We start from the raw sequence: 22,812 nt of genomic DNA on the forward strand, positions 1-22,812 counted from the left end.
TAAATACTCATGAGATACATCATGTACTCAATGTCAAGATATATTAACATTTCATTTATATTTAGGTGTGTATGGTAAAGAGAATGGCACTAGTTTACTCCTAACGTGGTCAATGAGATGTTTCATATATGTGCCTGTGTTAGGTGCCATCCAAAGATGATTTTTACTTAGTAGTCTTATAGTTATGTATGCGTTAAAAAGGAGGAATTGCGATCAGATTCTTCGTGTAACTAGGGTATCAATGCTCAATCAACCCAAAGCTCGACTGACATTATGCTATGTTCAATAGTAGTAGTAAATATCTGGGATGTCATTTAATATACTTTCACAAGACATCCAAGAAGTTGAGATTAGGAGTTTGGTATCTAATCGATACCATGAACTTAGGACTAGTCATCCAAGATAATAATGCTTATGGAGTTAGGCATAAGCTATATCGTAGATTAGTCAAATGGCATCTAGGATGCCAAAAAACACTCGAGGCAGACAACATGTTACACAAGAATACTATGCAGCTTAGGAATGCTAATTAAGGTTATTATATTAATGGTGTCTAATAGATTACCTACTTACTAAATGTTGTAGCATTCATACGTTCCTCTATTTGTGATTTTGCTTGGCAGGCGAGTAGCAAGTATACAGGACGTTAGTGGTTTAGCTAGAGAAGTTTGCATGAGGAGGGGGATTTATGTCATTTTTTGTTCTCTTCTGGTTGTGTATTGGATTTTTAGTTGAGACCAAGTATGAAGTTATGGACATTTCATTTATGGATTTGGATTGTAATTCAAACGTACTGACAATATGATTTATGATTTATGCAAGAGGTTTATTTAGTATTTCATAGACACTTTTTTGCACGCATTTAAGTTTGAGTAGTATTATGTGCATAAACAATGATATATCACCATGTGATTGAGTAGTTTAAATTAAAGATAAATCAATATCTAATCACATGATGATATGTCATTGTTTTTACACAAAGTTATGCACATAGTTTTATTGATATATCATACTATGAGTTAAAGTTATTTCTATTGTATGAGTTTAAGTATAAATTTTAAGTCAACATGTATTTTCTAATCCATATTCCCTTTGAGAGCATGTACTTAGACAAGAGTATTACATTTATGGTATCAAATGATGATTTTGGAATACAAAAAGGTGATTTGATATCTTGATGCATATAGATACATATAGTTCCTCATTTATACTATGTACTCGTATGATTAGCAGGTGACAAGCAGAACCAAAAAAAAAAAAAACAGTGGAATAAATAATGAAAACATAGGACCCAAAGAGTTAGGCTTATAAATCACAAATAATCCAAAACCTTCAACTGTTTATTCTTCTTGAAGAGTGAACGTGAGAATAAGAGCAATCGGCTATATTTTTTCTCAGTCAAAAAGCTTCCATCTTTCTTTGTTGGCCTAAAAAGACATACAAATAATTTGAACAAATAAAGCAATCCCATTCCCTGTAATTGCCAAAAAAGAAGTGTTTGAACACCCAAAGAGAGAGAAGGGGAGGAGGAGAGAAAAGAAAAATATTTACACTTTACTTACAACACACCCTAACCCCTCATCACTATAAGGTTTTAACAACTTTGTTTAATTTAATCAAAGCATTAATTATATAACTGATTTAAAAGTTAAGTGATAATTATTATTAATTAAATTATAATGTGAGGATTTGGACATCACTAAAAGATGTGTGCCAAAGTGGAAGTTAATAGATCATCTTTCCTCTTCTTTCACTATCAAATCTTAAATTTTTTTTTTTCCATGGGAACCCATTGTACTGATCAGGGCACTTAACTATATAAAAATTTAAATTAATCAAAATTAGCTTCTTTTTGTTAAAGCAAAGCACTCCGTTTAAATATATTATATATATAATAGAAAAGTAAAATAATGGCATTATCTACTCAAAAGGGCCGCTCATTTTTTGCCTTTAACCTTCAGCTAAGCATCTTCCTTCTACGTGGCCATGTGGGTGAAAGCAATACCTTGAGAAGACGAACAAAATTCATTGTTTGTGAGAAAAAGAGAATAATATCACCTATTTATTTATTTATTTATCCAGACTTTAAAGGATTTACATATGGAGAGAAGAAAAGAAAGTTTGTCTAATTTTGACATGACAGCTTTGTTAATGTAAAGATGATGGAATTACGTACTGCACACTCCTTTTCTCGAAAGTTTAGATTATTTTATTTATAATTAGTATTAATTATTGGGGTTGGTTATCTCATTGATGATGTATATCAGTCGTGTTTTCTGTATTCACATTGTTTTAAGATTCTGTTTTGTCAAGTATGTGTTATTTTCTATTTTCCCTTTGAATTTCGTTTCAGTCCACTTAATTAGAGAAGCTCAAAGTATTGAATTGTCTAGTCAGATAACTACTTTTGAATGCACCTAGAGGTGTGCACAACGCAATTTATTACGGTTTCAAAATATTTTTAAAGAAAATTAAAAAATAGTTTAAAAAATTATAAATTATTTTAAATTTTGAATCAAACCAAATTAAATTAAAAAATACAATTTAAATTGATGAAAATATTCCAGTTTTACATATATATTATTTAATAAAATAACTTAAATTATATTTTTTTTAAAACATAGTATAAATATGTACAATAAATATGAAATTAAATACAATATATATTAAAAATAATAAAATAAATATTAAAAAATTATACATCTAATTACTTATTAAAAAACTCTTCTAAATATAATTATATATATGTATTTAAAAAAAAATATGATTCACTGTTTTGTTCGATTTAAAAATTATCCAAACCACACTCTAAACTAAAAATATATATATTATAATATTACTCAAAATTATTTTATCACTTCAAAATTATTCAATCAAATGTTATCATATCAAATTGTATAAATAAATTTGTATATATATAATACTACTCTAATATGAATGTGAATATTATTTCTTTAGCAAATAAAATAAATTCATTGCTCACAGAGTTACGCCTTTGCACTTGTTGATTAATTACAGAAACTTATTATTTTACATCTCTTCCTAATATATATTTTATTGTACAAAATGGTTTGGTAACAAAATTAAAAACAGGAAGAAATATAGAAATGAAAGAACTGAAAGTATAGTGGTCAGTAAACTAACCTATAACCCTTGCCCGGAGAGGTGAAGAGCATCATCCAGCTTGATTATCGAACAAATTTTCAAGATAATCATTTTGTAGGAAAGGAGAAAGTATGCTCTCAATCTGGGATCTTTGTTTACGAGTTTCTTCGAGTATCAACATGCGAGCAGCCTCACAAGCCTTGTTACTGGTAAAACCAAGTGTCCATCTCCCGTCTACTCCGGTGTCGGACTTCTTAGCATTGAAACCTCTAGTTTTACTTGCATTAGATCTTGGGACAAATTCTCTTACCCGAAGATGCAACCACATTGGATGGTCCTCGTCTATCTTTGGCTGTTTCAAGTGAAAAATAAAATGAAAATGTTACAACAGTGATTATATCTCTAACCATAAGACTTCCAAGAATATAACCTGAAATATTCAGCGGCTTAATTTTTTATATTCAGTGATGATACAATTTGAAATAAAACAAAAGAAAATATTACACATCTATGAGTTTCAGCGTATCATTTGACCATAACAGACCAACTTTATGAACAAAAGTGAATAATCATATAACCAAAAAAAAAGAAATCATAATGGCCTGCACATTGCTACATAATAGTTGAAAATTACTGTAGCACTCCTCTTGAATGTCAAAAAAAAAAACAAGGATCTTTAGTGGATATCTGAATGAATATTGGAGCTAAGAAAGTCAACTCTAAAATATGATTATCCTAAGTTGCTACTGCAGAGCCAGTCCCGTTTATGGATCTCTCTGATGGTCGCTTTGTTCCCAGGTTGTATCACTGGATTGCTGCTCTAAATAACTGAATTCTATTATGTGAGGGGAATCACAACACTCCTTAATTTCAAAATGCTACCATGCAGAAAATAAAGTTGATCCAGATTATCAACATCAACTACCGCAAAGTAATTCAACTTAAAAAAGATAAAATTCTTCTACAGGTAATTAGAAAATCAATTATGAAAAAGAAAATAAAAGACAATGGAAGAACGAGATGGAGATTGAAGAAATTTCGTGCAACATGAGAATTGCAAATGGAGTTATAAGCATATTTTCAAAATTAAGGGGGATCAACGAATATTTTGAAATTAATTAGAAGTGTTGGAATTTAATTTCAAAACATTACAATTTAACTAGTGAATGTCTTTTGATTTCTACAAAGACTTTACACATTCTAGTTTATCTCTAAGAATTCTTGTGATGAATGTGACACTTAGACTTTAATTCAACAGATTAATAGTTGTATCTTGAGTTTCCTAAGCACTAGTATAATAGGGTTCATTTTTTACCTTTGTATCAAAAGGGAACTCAACACAGACTCTCATGTATCAAGAGGGAGTTCAACGAAATCTCTAATGTATAATCTCCTTCATATAATTTGGTTATTTAGAGCTCTGCAGTAGCAACTCAGATCAATCATATTCTAATGTTATTTCAATAGATATTATCTGGTCGGATTGTTGATAGGATCAAGCTAACTATTATCTATGAAGTTTTAAACTGTTGTAGGTTTATCCTATTCTATTGTACTATTCACTTGTACTTGCTTTTCTACATAAGACCATGCAATGTTACATAAATAATGTATTAAAAAAACATGGAAAAAGAGAATACAAGTTTTTTCATGGTATTAGAACCAAGTTTTTTGTTAGGATTCCTTAATTTTAGGGAACTAAATCCTAATGTTAGGATTTCCTAATTTTAGAGATTTGACTTCTAATTTGATTTATCCTAATTATAATTGGAATATTATATTTCCTTTATTAGAATTTCCTAATTGATTAAGGATTAGAAATTCTATCTATATGTAATCTTTTGCTATTTTATCATTCTTCTGGCCCAAAAGAAAAATGGCGAAAAAAATGATGACAGGAAGAGCAGTCCCATCAGATCTTTCTCCACCATCCAATCCTACACATTTTGGATCTTCATCTGATCAATCGAAGATCCAATCCTTCCTAAATGTGCAAAGCATTGGTGATAGTCACACACACCATTCAGATATCGATCCATATGCAAAATGAGAAGAATTATAACCCATGGTCTCAATCCATGAAGCTTATTGCTGAAGGAAGAGGAAAGATGGGTTATCTTACCAATACTGCAAAGTCCCTGAAAGGATGATCAGAGGTATGAGAATGGGAGGTTGAAACAGAATGGTTATGGCCTAGCTAATTAACTCTGGTGGAGGAGATCAGCCAAGCTTATCTGCTTTCCCCTACAGCCAAAGACATTTAGGATATTGCCAAAGAAACATATTTTGATCTAGGTAATTTAGTACAATTATTTAGATCAAAGCTAAGGGAGATGAAGCAAGGTCCAGTATATGTAAATCGCTACTACAACTCTTTAACTAAGATATGCTAGGAATTAGATTTATTCTACGTGAGACAAAGTGGACTTGTTCACAGGACATTATAAAATACACAAAAATGCTTGAAAAAGAAAGGAGTTGCAGGGTTAAAATCAAGAGTTTGATGAAGTTAAAGGAAGAGTTTTAGGATAGGAGCCTTTTTCTTCTATTCGAGAGGTATTTGCTGAGGTAAGAAGAGAGGAACAGAAGGAGAGTCATGATGGTTGTCCAGGGCAGTGGTGGTTCAAGCACAATTCAGGAAGCAACATCATCTGCCCTGGGATCCAAAGGCTCAAAAAGACAACATAACAATGAGCAAAGAACTTTAAGAAAAGAAGGAAGAGAAAAGAGAAGTTGGTGTTATTATTGTCACTGGTCGAACCATAATAAAGCTAGATGTTGGAAACTTCATGGTCGACCCCAGAAGAATAACTAAAAGGTTTCATGTTGATACAGAAGAACAAACAAGTATAAGCCCTGTCCCATTTACACAACGGTAGTTGGATCATTTTAACATTTTTAATCAGACTAGTTCATGTCCTCTTGTAGAAGTTGATAGTTCACAAAAGGATCTGCATGTTAAAACTAAGTATAACAGTCCTTGGGTGATAAATTCAGGTATCTCAAATCATATGACAGGTAACTCTGGCATGTGTGTCTCCTATAGTTCAAGTTATAAAGTCTTAAAGATTAAGATGATTAATGGGTATCTATATAATATGGTTGGAAAGGAAACAATCCAACTATTAATATAATTGTATTGACCTCTGTTTTGCATGTTCCTAATTTGCCTATTCGGCTGTTTATCAACAAACTCACTGAAAAGTTGAACTGTGTAGCTAAGTTTTCTGATTGTTCTTGTGAATTTCAAGATCTATACTTTCACGGAGGCTGTTTTGCAATGAAAGAGAAAGAGAGGGTCAATACTACTTTGAGCATTCAGATCTGAAGGAAAAGCCCTGGAATCTAAAAGCCAAAACTAGCAAGTTTTATCTGATTCTAATAGGGCTATTCAGAATCACTCAATACTTGAGCTGACCTAATATCCAAACTGAAAAAACGGGTAATTGAATAACCAGTTTGGATATCGAGTTGTACATGTTCCTAAGCTAGTTTTAAAATTTGGTACAAATTTGACATTGTTGGAAATCAGTCACCCATTCCAAACCAATTCCCTAACATTGGCCAATTTTTTATTGAACAGTAAAACTAAAATCTCCAACTAGTAAAAGAAAACAGAAAAATTATATAATATGCTTTACAGTGAACACCTATTTGCACCCTAAAGGTTTTTTCCACTCAGCAACTTCACCAACTCTCATGTCCTGTTTTTCTCTAAGGCCTCCATCTTTATATTCATGGCAATTTTCCAATTCCTATCACCTAGTGACTCAGAGAAAGTCTTAGGTATGAGAATTGTGTCTAGGTTGGTCAGGAAAGCTTTCTGGTTAGGGGATAAGTGTTTGTAGGTCAGGAACAAGTGCAAAAGATGTTTGGTGCATGTTCTAATACCTAATCGAATGGAAATAGGAACATCTAAATCATTTCGATAGGGATTTTCACTTTCAATAGATTTGGGAGTAGTGTTTACCTCAACAGTTTTGGAATTAAAACCAAATTCAAGCGATTGAACCTACTCAGGTTGAGTAGTTGGTGCCTTTCTCCTTGAACACACTTGTAGTGGACAATTCATATCTGATTGTTTTTCCTTTATCAACTCTTGTGACTAAATATGAGAAATTGACTTAGAGAAAACTGGAACATTAAGAAACTTGGACTTAAGTAGAGTAGGAGATTCATAATGAGGTAAAGTAACAGTATGAGGCACAAAGAGAGTAGAGATTGAAATCGAAGAGATTGAAGAAAGGAACATGAATTGTCCTTCTCTTCCAAAAGTAATATATCCCCATAAAGAGGACTAGTCAAAAATGTTCATTTTCAACAAACATTACATTGATAGAAACATAGAAGTAATTTTTCTGAGGGTGACAACACTTTTAACTTTTTTTACTATAAGAGTAACCAACAAAGATGGATCTAGTTTGAGTATGGACATATATAAAGGACACACAACCAAAGATTTTAGGGACTAAACCATTGAAGATCCTAAAGGTAGGAAAGAATTTTGTAAGAGGTTGAATTTGACTTTAGGAATAAAGGCTTTTCGAGGGTAATTTGTATATAAGATGGTTAGCTGTCAAAACTAATGCCCCCCAATATTGTTTTAGAACATTATTCTGAAACAAAGTTGCTTTTGTAATGGCTAGAAAATGTATGTTTTTTTCTTTCAGCAGCTTCAATTCGTTAGGGTGTATTGACACATTACGACTCATGAATTATACCTTTTTTTAAAATAAAAAGCTAAAGACTGATTGAAGAAATCTTTTGCATTATTCAAACGAAATTTTTTAATTGCAAAATTTAATTGTTTGGATCATATTGTAGAAGAATGAAAAAACAGGTCATATAGTCTGCAGCTCTTGAGTCAACTATCCATGCATTTGGGTGGGTTATATCCAAAGCATTAAGTGCATGAGAAAATAAAGAAATACCTGTGAAGATCATAATACAACTACTTGTTTTGAGTGGTTTCTCAAATGACTCCAACAAACTTCTCAATTTTTCAATCTCTTCTCTATTGAATTCAACTATTCTTGAATATGCTTAAGGACCCTTTTTAGTCGTTTGATAAGTATTTGTCATGTCTATTTGTCCCTTCCCCTTTGATTGTCCATTGTTAAGAGATTTACCATAAAGTTTTCAACACTAGTCTATCATGTGACAAACCTTTTTACAATACTTGCACCATAAAGTGTCTTTATTGTCTAGCTTCAATGGGTCAGATTGCTTCTTGGATTCATCAGAATATCGATCTAAACCAAAAATTTTTGCATTTGATACCTTAGATGCCAAGGTTAAGCTTTACAGAATAGGTGACTTAAGCATTACTCCCTACTTACCTTCTTTAGCACGAACAATGGCAATGACTTCATTTAAAGAGGGAAACTTGATTTCTTAAGAATTTGTACTCGAAGTACATCTTAATTTGGAATCCTAACCAACAAGAAAATCATAGATTTTGTCCTATTCAACAAACCTTTTGAGGAGGGATGCATCATCACTTCACTTCATTTGAATTCACTTATAATAATTCATCTCATGTCATAATGTCTGCAAGAGATTAAACTACTTAGCAATCGAACGAGTTCCCTGTTTGGTAAATCTGGGCAATATCACAAACTTTTGGATATATAATTTTGATGGCCTCCCAAATCTCTTTGGTAGTACTCAGGAACAAAATAGTATCACTTATCTCTAACACCATCAAATTCCATAGCCAAAACATCACCATAGAGTCTTTTTCATCCTGAGCTAAAAATTTTGAATCCCCTTTTTTAGGTCCAATTCCAAGTGTATGACTCACTTTGCCTATTCACCTTACAAATGTGTGAACCAATTAAGACCATTTCAAATAGTTCTTTCTATTCAAACTATACGATGTCTAGATGTTTTACAACTCAGTGCTTTGAATTAAGACATCTCCTCCAACGAATGTAGTTGTCGTTGTTGTTTTCTATATGCTGCTAGTCAAGTTTGTGTTCGCATGGTTTTGTGCTTTTAAGAGTGATATGAGGAAGGGTATAGGTTTAAGATCAAGAGAAAAAAATGTCCAATCCCAGAGCAATGAACCTATGGCTCTTATACCATGAAGGGTAAATTAATCTCATTATTCTTTAGGAATAATCCTAGTTTATATACAATTGATAATATAAATATAAACTGGAAACTAGAAACTCATTGTGGAAACTAGGGACTAATTTGATTGACTTTCCTATTAAATTAGTAACAATGTACGGTTTCCTAAATAAGATGAAAAATTGTATTTCTCAACTGTTTTAGGTACCCATCCACAAAATTATCGCACTATTCACCGAAGTTTTAGTGTGGAAACTCCAAAACAAAGCAAAATATATAAACAAAAGCATAGACATCTACTAGAGATGTCTGGGGCTCTAATGTTAACTATGAATATGTCACACTATCTTTGGGGAAAGGTTGTCCTAACAGCCACTTATTTGATCAATTTGTTACCAACTTGAATGCTAAATTTTAGGACTCTAGTTACTGTTCTTACACATTGCAATCTTGATTACAAGTTTTTTAATTGTCGTCCTATTAAAAAATTTGGTTGCATTGTTTCTGTGCATCTTTCACCTCCTAATAGAAGAATTTGGATCCTAGGGCAGTCAAGTGTGTATTTGAGAGATATTCTCATACTTGCTAAGTGTTTTTGCCTTCATACTAAGAAGAATTTTGCATCTAATGATGTGACCTTTTTGGAGTCACAATTCTATTTTACCAAGACTCCTCTTCAATGGGAGAATTTAGGTGTAAAAGAGAATTTTTTTTTGGATATATCTACGTCTCTGTCAATCATCCCAAGTATACCAAATCCACATAATTATATTTCTTCTTTTGAAATAAATTCCACCATATTTGAATTGTATAAGGGTCTAAACACAGGAGGAAGGTTGACAATTTAAATCAACATGAGCTTAAAATTTATTCTAGAAGATCTAATGCTAACAGTGATAAACAACTCAATAACTCTCATTTCCAGTCCTCTGAATGAGGAGTAGAATTTATAGAGTCTTCACAATCATCTTAACCTACACTATCACTAGATACTATTCTATATAATGAAAAACCAGTGAGTGATGACAGTAGTTATCTCTCAATTGCCATTAGAAAAAGGGATCAGATTTTGTACATTACATCTTGTGTCTATGTATCCTATGACAAATTGTCACCATGTTTCCGTGTTTTGCTATGAATACCATTAAAAACTAGTGGTACCTTAGTATAGGAGGTATTCAGTGATTAGAAATGGAAGGAGGTTGAGCAAGAAGATATGAGGGCTTTGGAGAAATACGGAACATGAGAACTGGTCGGTAGAGTATAAAGCTAATGGATCTATTTAATGGTAAGACACGTCTAGTAGCTAAGAATTTCACAAAAACCTATGGTGTATACAATGAGGAGACAGTTTGCTATAATGGCTAAGTTGAATACAATCAGGGTGTTAATCTCTCTTGCAGCAAACTTAGATTGGTCTATACAGCAATTGGGTATAAAAAAACGTCTTCCTAAACCGTGATTGATCAGTGGAAGTATTCGATCTACCTCCTGGTTTTGCAGTGAATACAATCAATCAAGTAAATAGACTAAGTACTTATTTGGGTTAAAGCAATCTTCTCAGCTTGGTTAAAGAATTTTACTAAGACCACTAAGAGCTATGGCTTGTTCAAGGTCAAACTAATCACACCCTCTTCTTCAAACATAATGAGGGTAAGATTACTATCCTAATAGTCCATGCAGACAATATTATTTTTATGGGAGATGATCTCGGTGAAATAGTGTTGGTGAAATAAGTGCTTGTGAATGATTTCAAAATGATAAACCTAGGACATTTAAGGTCTTTCTGAGGAATGGAAGTGGGCCAGCAACAAGAAGGGTATTTATATATTAAAAAAAAAAAAAACATTCTGGATCTTCTATAGGTGATGGAATGTTACAGTGTAAACCTAGTGATACACCTATTGAGCATAATTTAAGGTTTGATAGTATTGATAGGAATGCATCCATGCAGAGAGTTAGGTTAGGTATCAAAGACTTCTTGTCAAATTATCTATCCTATAAAAGACAGAACGTAGCTTTTGTTGTGAGTGTTGTAAGTCAACACATGCACAATCCCTAGGAAATGCACTTGGAGGTTCTGTTTCGAATATTAGAATATTAAGGTACCTTAAGATGACTCTTGGTCAAGGTGTGTTTTTTGGAAAGAATCTTGACATTAGAATTAAGTATTCACTAATGCGGATTTGGCAGGGTCTGTGAGTGGTAGAGATCTACTTCAAGCTACTATATGTTTGTGTATGGTAATTTACTTACCTAGATTAGTAAAAAACAAGTTGTTGTGGCTAGAAGCGCTTTCTAGGCTGAATTTAGAGCTGCAACACAGAGAATCTGTGAAGTTTAGAAGACTTCTAACTGAGCTAAAAGCTGCGAGTGAGGAGCCTATAAAGCATTATTGTGATAATAAAACAACCAGTAGCATTGCACATAATCATGTGCATCATGATCGGACTAAACAAGTTGAAATAGATGGACACTTCATCAAGGAGAAACTAGAAAAGAAGATTTGTGAATATCTACTTTCCTACAAGTCAACAGATATATCATATCCTTACAAAGGGAGTACCTAGAAAAGTGTTTGAGCAACACTTCCAAGTTGGGAATGTTGGAGATTTATTCACCACTTTGAAGGGGAGTGTAAAAATTATCAAATCAGGTTGTTGATAGGATTGAGCTAGCTCTTATTTAGAAAGTTTCTTAAAATATTTTAGTTTTATCCTATTCTATGGTTATCTATTTAGATGTAGCTAGTTCATACAAGGCATTGCGATGTAACATAAATAATATGCAAAAAAAAAACACAAAACTATGAATATCATGCAAGTTGATATGGCCGAAAATCCTACAACGTCTAGAGGGCCAAACGATAGGCCAATAACATTTGCAAAATCAGAAATTGACCAAATCCAGACCATACAAAGTGGTAGTAGAAGTCTTGATTCAAAGTAAATGGGGCAGAACATGAATGTTTTCAAGGAACCCATATGTCCTACCGCTTCTAGTCTTATAAATTATTTATCTGAACTTTCCTCTTAGCTTCATAAGTCCCTTAATGTTGGGCTTATACCAGACACCTATGATCAGGTCTTGTCTTCATGAATTTAGAGGATGCTTCACAATCCAATGCTAAACAAATAACATTATTTGACAAGGTTTTTTGAAACTATATTGTAACCAACCAAAAAGTTTGAGTAATTTAATATAATTTCATTGGCCTAGATGCTTCCCTCTTAAACAAATTGAGTAGCTAATTGTCTGACAAAATTTTCCTACTTCCCCCTTCAATGCATCTAGCAAAACCAAAAACTTTTAGTTCTCTCTAAACCATGCAAGGTACCTTGAGGTGCCTCTTACCTTTTGGCCACCCAAGAGCCTAAATGCTTGCAAATGAGCCAATACAGGAACTGACATTGACAAGATTAAACCACAAATTGAGTAGGTAGTTGAACATACCTTTCCCATATGGGACTTTTGAGTTTATAATAGAGATCTGCAAAAGTCCTACATTGGAAAGGCACATATTCAGCTACTCACTCCACCCACTAAAAATACATACTCAACCCAAATCTATTGTCTCACATAGGTTAGGGTAATATGAACTACTCACTCCATGCATTATAAATAAGCTTCCTTATTTTATTTCTCGTAGCAAATAAGCTTTTATACATGTTTTCTTTTATTAGAAAATATAAATTAAAAAAATTAAAAATAATTTTTTATATTTAAAAAATTGGCACCAGCTCGAAAATTTTCAAAACCATGGCCCGGGCTAGATTAAACCGAGCTGACAATCAAGCTCAAGCCAACTCCGCCCGAATCCAATCCTACTGACTACCATGGGCATCAGAAAGCAACTTCATTTTGTGATTAGACTGATACTATGCATCTCTAAAAAGTTGACATCAGTAGTCACAAACACATTTTGACTAACAGATTTACCAATATCAGAACTTACACTCAAACCAGCCAGTGGAGCAATAGCAATTACAACACCTCGTTGACTTCGAAAGGGATGCTTCTCTGCAAGAATCAGTTTGCCAGATATTCCTCTAGCCACAGGTATCAGGTAGATATCCCTGACCCCAGCATTGGAGAAAGCAATTCTGCATGGAAATCCAGATCCTGCAAATAGTACAAAAGATTGACAAAGTGCAAATGAATATTGCATGACCCTAGAAAACATCTTGAACACTCAAAATGAAAGATGTAGTGCACTGATACCCAACCTAAAAAAACCTCTGACCCAAAGCTTGCAGATGAAAGATCTAAGGATTGGGATATTTCAGAATCTGTAGCAGGACCACTCATTAAATCTAGAAAGGGGTTCTCAGGTAAATTTCCTTTGACAATAAATGTCTTCAGTTGAACATGAAAAGTGAAAACCTATAAGAAAGAGGACAATGAGATCTACTTAGCAGCAAATTGTTGCAGTATAAATGGTAGTGTTTTCTTTTTTTTTAGCATAAATAGCAACTGCAAATGAATGCTTGCAATATGTAATGATACATTCACAGAAAAAGTAAAAACTGATTTAAGGAAAAGATGTACAAGATTGATAGATGTAATGTGTAGACCAAAGAAAGCATGGGATGCACAGCACAACAGAGTCTTTATCCATTAATTTTTTATAGCTGTGTGAATAGATTGTCATAAATAATGAGAGGAAAAGGCTTCATATGACATGTGATGAAAAGTAGCTGCTTTAGAGCGTTATTTTAATTTGATCATTGTTTCTCAGTTCCTCTCTCTGCAATACATGTAGAAAAAAATAGAACATGAATATTTTTGTTGAGCTCTTCCCAACAACTTAAGCTTTTGAGTGTCTGATTTACTTACAACAGGTATCAGAGTCAAGCTAACAAAAAGACATCGTATTTAATAACTAATCAATATTTTAATAAATTATAAAAATTTTATCTGTATTTGCCATTGGATTGGTGTTTATTAAGTATTTTCAACACATGTATCGCACCGAGTTAGAGACAAAAGATTATTTTAGTTAAAAAAAGCTGTAATTGTGAACGATAAAAACCTTCACTGCATCAACCATTGTTTCCCAAGAAAATATGGAAGAAGTTCTACTGCCTGCAGTGTGTATTAGTCATGAAGAAAGAAAGTTAATCCAATTTTGAAAATAGGAACCATAAATCAACACTAAAATGGCCAATACCATCAATTGTTTGTTGGCAGACAGCAAGCTCAAGCAGGAACAAAGGATCTTTAGATTGCAATGCTTCCTGGAGAGCTGTACACAGCATTCAATTAGATTTAAGTGTCTGAAATAGAAATATCTAGTAAGAAATATTTTCCCTCCCATCAATTCATCATTTTATTCTCTTCACTTAAGATCACCGCTATAGAGTTCTATATTTTTGCTTCCCCTCCAAAGTCAAGATTCTCTAACTCATACCTGATTTACAGTTTGCCCATTCATCCTTCAAAGTTTCAAGGATTTGATCAAACCAGCATCCATCAAGTTCTTTCTGAAGACGTTCACATGACCGCAGATATGAAGTCTGTCAACAGGAACTAGAAAATGTATAACTTAAGATTGACAGGTAATAATTGTTTAATCAGAAGGAAGATTTATTGCAAGGCAAGTGGAAGTGTTCATATACTACTTAGAACTGAATGACAAAGCATAATCAGTTCTGTACTGATTTCCACAGCTCAATTTTTTGCAACATGAAAGGAAAATTTCATATTTATTCAAACAAAGAGGCATATACAATACACCTGAATTTGGCTAATAAAAAGCCCTCTGACTCATGATACTTTGAATACAGAAAATCCCGAACCAAAAACAAATTTCAATTATACATTTATAAACTGAAGAAACTTGATTTATATATTTCATGAGGTTTCTTCTCAATCACTGCAGAAGAAAAGTAGTAGAATATATGGCAGTCCACAAGAATGCATGATTGACTGGAGCAAACTAGTGCTTAACACTTCAACTTCTGTTCAACATTTTATGAGATATTTTATAAACATTGTTTTTCAACACATTTATTAATTCTAGCTAAAAACTGTTACAAACTCTGAAGCAACTTGGTGTAATGGCCAGTGTTCGCAGCAAGAAGACACTAAGAAAACCAAGGAGGCATTCTATTGTTTCAGATAAGAGATCAAGTAAAGAAAGGTCATTACCCATACAGGTCTGGCCTCACCACTGAAACCAGACCCCAACACTAGTTGGTATGAGACTTAGCACTAAACATCATCTGGTAAATATCCCACAGTGACAATATGCATGAAAACAGAAGATATTAATTTTGACAAAACAGGATGTAACTATGTTTACAGCATTAAATCAATAGAAAATACATTTATATTAACTTCAGTACATGCAATTTCATTTGAACCTCACATCGAAAAGCTGGAGATAGTGATCATTGAGTATGTTTCCTTGAAAAAGAAGTAGCTTCCGCAAGAACCACCCAGCATGCCATTGTATTAGAGCACAGAATGGTGGTTGGCTGGCTAAAACCTTCAATAATGCATTTAAAACCTGTTAACAATAAAAAGATGATGAGTGTTCATGACATTGTCAGCTCTAAAGAATCAGGATGTGAAAGCTCCAGTTAATAAAGTTATTGTCAGATTAACATATCCTGGTGACAGATTTACACTTGACATATAAAGATGCATTTTAAAAATAAACAACACCAATTGTCAGATAAAGCCCATACCTGAGGCATAAGTCTTCTGAGGATATTGTTTTTTCCCACTTCTGAAGCTGATATATCATATCTCTGAGAAAGAATGTATCAAAAAGTACATTAAAAATTGTTCCATAATTAAAAAAAATAGAAAACTATCATATCTACAAAGCTACAAATAAAATTAGAATACACAAAATATCACATGTTTGCAAGATTTGACAGACTGAAATCTTAAAAAATTCTGAAACTAATTTATGCAATATACGAAAAAGAAAAGGCTGCTGGAACATAACCAAAAGGTATATATACTACAAAGAAACTCAAAAACCAAAACTGCAGGCACATAATTAAAGATAACAGGTTCAAATGTCATCTAAAAGATAAAACATACATAGTGATCTAAACACCGGTTAATTAGGCTTTAAAGTCTAACCATAGTATAGACTATAAACATCTTTGTAGACAAAAATTGTATCACATGGAAAAAATGTTAAAATGACCAATATGGTACTACTAATCCTTCACATGGCAATTTCAAGAACCTTGACTAAGTTCATGTACAAGTACCAAGTTTCTGTGGAAAATGTATCAATTATTAAAAAAATGTAGAATGGTAATTCATGCACTTAAATAACAGGTCACTGGAATCATTTGCTAAGTATAATACTGAAATCATCACAAGTTTGTAAATTCACAATCCTAATATTGTCTACTTTGGGCCTAAACTACGTTGTTTTTCCTATAAGAATCACCCAAAAAGCTTCAGACAACTTGAAAAGAGAATACGCCGAAAGCTCTCATGATAAATCTGCCCGGCTTATTCTATTCTCTAGCCCACAGCACAAGGGAGCTTAAATACCAAGTTGAGTCACTCACTCCCATATTATATACTATTGTCACTCTCAATACAACCCAAACAATTTTGTTTTTAGAATCATCCAAAAGCCTTCATATTATTTGAGAAAGAATTCTAAATATAAAGGTAATGTAGGATCAACACCTCTACATCATCCATCTCGCGCTTTTTACCTCTATGTTTCAAGAGTCTTGGACCTTGATTGTTACAGTTTGTTTAGATTTATAATTCCGGTGAATAAAAGATTCTTTTGCTGCCACCTCAATTTGTTAAGAAACCTTTATTACATGAATATGCCTAGCAAATATCAAACAATTAATTGAGCTTGTGAAATGATTATTTACCATTGTATCTTGCATTTCGCTTAATCCAATCGCTGAAGACATCAAACTATCAAGATCTAATCCAAAAAAGACAGAGAGATTGAGAGAGAGAAGGAAAGAGCGCAAAAAAGAAATGACTATATAAAGTAAGAAAAACATATACATATATGCAAAAATCACATTTTATACATTTGGATGCTATTTATCATAAAATACCTTTGTTTTCAGCTAAAATAAGCAATAAAAATACGGATGCAAATAATAGAATGTGATTTTCTGAGTTAATATATGCCAGAATTCCTTTCCTGCACCTGATAAGAAATTGAACATAAGTACAGTAGAAATAAATTCACATAATTTCAAATAACACAGTAAAAGAAAATAATTATATGCCTCCAAATTATTATAGCTGGATATCAGACACATTCTAATTTGCTATTTGCCTCAGATATCAAATCCAGGCCAATCAATGCTCAAATAACTGCTTATTCTTCCTCTTTTGTAGGTAATAACTAAATTCTCGATTAGCACAAGAGAAAATGAACATTGGACAACACAAAGCACAGGTGATAGTGGGCAGAATAAATAAAACATCATTCAAGCATATTTTAGACTTAACTTTTCATGCACTGGCAATAGATTGTTAAGATCTGAACCTCCAGTTACTAGATACACATGCCACCACCGTATCTTGGACACATTTTATAGGATTAGACATCTCAAAGTCATTGAGCTCTCAATCTTTAGTATAAATTTTACATTCAATACAAGAACAACCCAAACATCAATACAAAAACACAAACTAACCTTTCTACACATGTATCACCATCCATGGTGATTCTATCTGAATCAGGATTAGATGATGTAATTGCTTCCTCATGTGCAGATAGATGGTTTCCATTCATGTCTTCTTCTCCTTTAGACTTGAGAGAAAAAAATTTCGCAATTTCCAACTCATGCAAAAGGTTGTAAAAAGAACATGCATCAGTACCATCAATTGTATCTCCTTCAATAGCATCTCTGATACGTAAGGCCATATAAGGAAACAAAAGCAAAGCAGCTACAGAGTTAATCATGTTCTTTCCACCAACAACTTGAAGAAGCTGGGAAACTATATACAGAGAAGTAGCTGCAGATACATGAAATTCCTGAAAAAGTAATCAAACAATAAGTTCTGATAAATGACAAAATTCTTCCAACGAGAAATGATTTTGGGTTTATTATAGTAGGCTAATTTTTGTTTCTTTCTTGGTAATAGTTAAGTTTTTGGAGACTTAATGAGAACCCCAAGAAAACATCCCAAACTTTTACAGATAAATCCATTGGAAACTCCATGAGAGAATCTAGTAGAACCACAGCCAAACAAGGTAAATATCTATATATTCAACCTTCTGTGCACTACTGCAGATTAGTAACATACTGTTTTCAACAAAAGAAAGATATTCATAGTCAAGAGTTTCATATTGGCTTGGCATCCATGGCATTTATCCAAATCATAAATTAAACAATGTTTATTTTGATCAACAATCATTTACGCAAGCATAGAGGCTCTTATTAATAAAATGTATTCCAACAAATGGTTATGAAAACATAAATGGACCAGCCGATAGTACTGGTTTGACCGGGACTAAGGCCAATTTGGTTCGATTGAGCGGTTTAATGGCTAAGAACTGCAGTTCAACCAGGTAAACCGTGCCAATTCCCAGTTTTACCCCAATTCACAATCATGCTAATGTCAACACATACCACGTTGACGTTAGTATGACGTCATGACAAAGCCAGCATATGTCATGGTGATGTCAGCATGCATTTTGCAATATTTTTTGCAAATGTTGGGACAAAGTCTTAACATTTGCTAATGCAACGATAGCACTATAGAACCACTAATTTCATTTGTAAAATGTTATACATACATGCATACATACATATATATATATATATATATATATATATTTAAAGCGTGTTGGTTTCCTAGCTTGACAGTCATTCCAAGTGGTCGGATCAGGAAAAACTCAAACTAGGCCTTTGACTAGGTCAAGGCCCAATTTGATTATTAGAAAATTGGCCAAAAACACCATACTCAATCCTAAATTCTTCAGCCAAGCTACATTTAGATAGTAATGCCACCATCATCTCAAATAATATACCCAATCTTATACATTATTAATTATTCAATCAAAACATTAAAACAAGGAAAAAAGCTGAGTAAATATCTCACATTACTCTGCCTCAGTTGCAATGAGGGGAGCAATAGAGGAAAGACAAGTATGTTGAGAAGATCCTTGGTGACGGCTTTACTCAAATGAGACTCACTAATAGAAAGAATATCCTTAAAGTAATACATATCATCAACAATTTTATCACTTTCCAGAAGTATATCTCTTTTCTTTTGATCAGTATATGTTTCCCTGCATCAAAGTAGTTTTCCTTCAATAGTTATTTATGCATCCAACAAGCAAAGTTAATATTTGTCATGAAATAAAGTTCAGTAACAATTGATAGCAGCTTACTGTGCAGCTTTGACAAGGCCATCAAGATGAATGCATTTCTTTCTTAAGCTATGAACCAAATCTGAAAAGTATTTTGAGGCTGGAGGAGTTGTCACAAACTGATAGACCATGTCATCGCTAACTGCATAACCAAAAGGATACTGTTGCAAAATACCAAAAATATATCTTATATCCTAATTTTAATGTATCTGTTCTCTTGGGAGAGCATAAAAATATAACAATTCTATACCATTAAATATGTTAAGTGTTAATGCACGTACAGCCGTCTGAATCATTTTTTCCCCGTGTTGGGCAAATTTAAGAGCCTCAGTATACAATGGAAATGAAGTTACAGCATCCTGTAATCAGTGATAGACATGATTAAAAAAATATAACTGTTTCTATGGTCAAGTCAATATAATGAGAAGAACTGGTAACACAGAGTCATACTCAAGGGAAAAGCAAGATCCACTGTCACATGCACAAACTTATAACTGAGATCAATCTATTCTGTTAACAATAATTGGAAATGAATTGAAGGAAAGGGAGAGAATTAACCATTTGCTAAATAGCTTTGACACAGAGATCCTAAAATGATATGTCCATCTAACTTAGGGACAAAACTATCAAATGTTAAAATGTATATTTAAAAGGCACAGGTTCCCCAGTGAAAGTTGTATCTACAGAACTAGAAAATAAACAGCCTCATATCACAATTTCATCATCACTCATCATATTCAGCCTTTTTCCAAACCAAAAAATACTCAGCAGCTAATTAGGTTATATAAACCAGTTTAAGTCCTCCATTGTAGTTCCACAGAGATTAACTTCACAATTTGTCACAAGGAAATCCTATGTCTAAAGCTGCACCACCGCACCTCAGGGGACAAGTTGAAAACCAGTGGCCTCCCTCTCTAGCATAAAAAAATGGGTTGACCTACCAAATGCTTGAACAAAAGAAAATTAATCCTCAGGAACCCCTGTTGTTTTTAAACATCATGGAGAGCACACGTTTCTGAAATTTACCCATCTTTTTTTAAAGCATGTGGTGGGTCCATGATGTTTTGGCAAACCTAAAGGGGATCCCTGAGCTTTACCCAAGAAAGGATGTGTAAAAATTACTTATTTCATGCTTCCAACAAATCAAATTGATCAGCATACCAAAAAATGTCATCTGATTTCTTATATTATTAAAAAGATAAGGGGATCGAGGAATATTACATAGAACTAACAATTCAAATGCCTTGACCTAACTTTGATCACCACATCAAGACAAACCACATTCCTAACTACTTTATAACATAATTATACCAAAAACTGAATGGCGTATTAAAATGTTTACAGAATATCTCATAAAGATGAACTTTAACTTACACTATCAACCTTAACAAGAAGACAGAGGGTGTCCCTGTTAATTTTGTTGCTCACTGCTCTGATTTACAAAACAAATAAAAGAGAAGGATGAGTAAAAGAAAAGGAAGACACGAAACGCAGCACGAATTGGTCAGAAAATTTATTTCCCTACGTAATACTCAAACCAAAATGGCCACAGTAAGAAAGAAACAAATTGCAAGTATCTAATCTTGAGCAAGGATGAAAATCAAACTGCTATCCTATATAAATTTATGAAGAGAGAGAAAATATCAAAACCTCAAGAAGGACATGTAATATGGAGCCAGGTCTCCTGCCTCAAATTCATACGTATGTTCTATGATGTTGTTGATGTAGTCATTACTTAAACAATAGTCTGCATGATACAATAGGCACATGCATCACCAGTATTATACAAGAAATAGGAGTAACAGGTAAAGCATCAAAGTGAAGGACAAGAAGAAAAAACTTTTAGCCATCTCTCACTGTATGGTGGAATTTGTGTTTCAAAACAATCATTGCTTCTGCAACCTCCCTCCAAAAGCCAAGTGCACATCCACAAGCCAATATATAGGGTGATAAAAAGACACTACATATTCAAGAAATTTACCATAAACATTAAAGGAACTTGAATCTTACATATTGCATGTTCACTACCCATGTTTTGTATCATTATACTCAAGTATTGAAGCAATGGTGCCTCAATTCTTGAATTTCTACTGATCTTTAAAACACGGACAAACTCTGCCAGAACTTGATATTCCATAAAACATCTGCTCAGATCAAAACATAACTCCGATGACATCATTGCTTTAGTGAGAAGCACAACCACACAAGTAGTATCAAAAACTACACATACTCGAAAATCATTGGATCTTGCCGATCACCATATGTAACAATCTCCACTATGGATTGTAGTAGATCAATGACGACTTCCTGGAGGAAAATACAAATAAATAAGATAATAAAAAGATGTTAGTGTATAAACCATTTTCTTACATAACATGAAAGCCAAAATTACCCGGTTATGCCAGTCCACAGCTTTGATCTGTCGCAGTTCATTGATCACATATCTATATCCAGAAAATAAATTACAATGATGATAAAGACAAAGACAATAACCACAATGATGCTAATGACAATTACAAAACTAGAAGCAACAATCAAAAAACTCATCAAGGAAAAAAATTAACTACAATAATGATGGTAAACACAGCAAATTTATCCTCCATTTTACTCTTACTTTCTCCCTAAACCAAAGAATGACTCCTTTCTCCGAAAACACACATTACAGGTAAGAAGCAAATCAACTTCCCCAAATTTATTCTATCATATAAAATCTGTTTCTCCACTTCAATTGTTTAACTAAAGTGATCAATTCTGCTTCAGTAACATTTAAATTTTAAAAAATAAAATAAAAAAATTGAAAAGACAGTTAGTGACTCAAAATAGAAAGAACAATGGTCAAAAAATTGAAATTCAACTATCAAAACCTACTAAAGCCCCAAAATGATTCCAAATACACGAATTATCAAAACTAAAACAGCATATCGCACATCACCAACTGCTTAGAAATTAAGAGAATAGAGTATAAATCATGAAAAATTCAAAGAAATTTAGTAAAGTTACTTGAAGTGCTGGAGAGAGAAGCGATCGATCGATCGCCAAACAGAGCGCCACATAGTGAGAATGAGAGATCAAAATGCAGAAGTACAAAACAGCCAAATCTCGCAGTTCAGTGCAGTGCAGTGCAGTAAAGATAATTTATTCATTCACTGAAAATGTTTTTTTTTATCATTATTATTATTTTGTAAAATGGTGAGCGCGCAAGTCGTATCAGGTTTGGCCGTTTGGTGGCGGTTATAGGGTTGGACTTATGGCAACAAACCGTCAACGTTTTATACATGGTGTTTGCTTGATTTGATCTG

General features: G+C 33.1%; 1 protein-coding gene across 8 annotated transcripts; it reads right to left on the reverse strand.

Annotated features, from left to right (window-relative positions):
- Positions 1 to 1,141: 1,141 nt before the first annotated feature.
- Positions 1,142 to 22,764, reverse strand: LOC123207700 (protein TRANSPARENT TESTA 9-like). 8 transcript variants are annotated; one of them, XM_044625174.1, is made up of 21 exons: positions 22,514 to 22,749; positions 21,906 to 21,957; positions 21,744 to 21,820; positions 21,524 to 21,657; positions 21,164 to 21,260; positions 20,888 to 20,945; positions 19,764 to 19,872; positions 19,535 to 19,655; positions 19,243 to 19,432; positions 17,832 to 18,172; positions 17,241 to 17,335; positions 17,046 to 17,101; positions 15,873 to 15,935; positions 15,551 to 15,691; positions 14,591 to 14,696; positions 14,351 to 14,425; positions 14,213 to 14,265; positions 13,407 to 13,563; positions 13,136 to 13,302; positions 3,145 to 3,457; positions 1,142 to 1,427 (listed from the first exon to the last, which is right to left on the reverse strand). In XM_044625174.1, the coding sequence occupies exons 1-20, from the start codon at positions 22,564 to 22,566 to the stop codon at positions 3,176 to 3,178; spliced, it is 2,427 nt and encodes an 808-aa protein (XP_044481109.1). In that variant the 5' UTR covers positions 22,567 to 22,749; the 3' UTR covers positions 1,142 to 1,427; positions 3,145 to 3,175. The 8 variants fall into 8 exon arrangements, 6 of the variants coding, with proteins under 6 accessions (XP_044481109.1, XP_044481107.1, XP_044481108.1 ...); XM_044625172.1 differs by having other exon boundaries at positions 1,142 to 1,474; positions 22,514 to 22,748; XM_044625173.1 differs by lacking the exon at positions 1,142 to 1,427 and adding an exon at positions 1,720 to 2,005 and having other exon boundaries at positions 22,514 to 22,748.
- Between the last annotated feature and the right edge of the window lie 48 nt (positions 22,765 to 22,812).

The sequence above is a fragment of the Mangifera indica genome, unplaced genomic scaffold (assembly GCF_011075055.1).
Source record: "Mangifera indica cultivar Alphonso unplaced genomic scaffold, CATAS_Mindica_2.1 Un_0095, whole genome shotgun sequence".
Classification (NCBI taxonomy): Eukaryota; Viridiplantae; Streptophyta; class Magnoliopsida; order Sapindales; family Anacardiaceae; genus Mangifera; species Mangifera indica.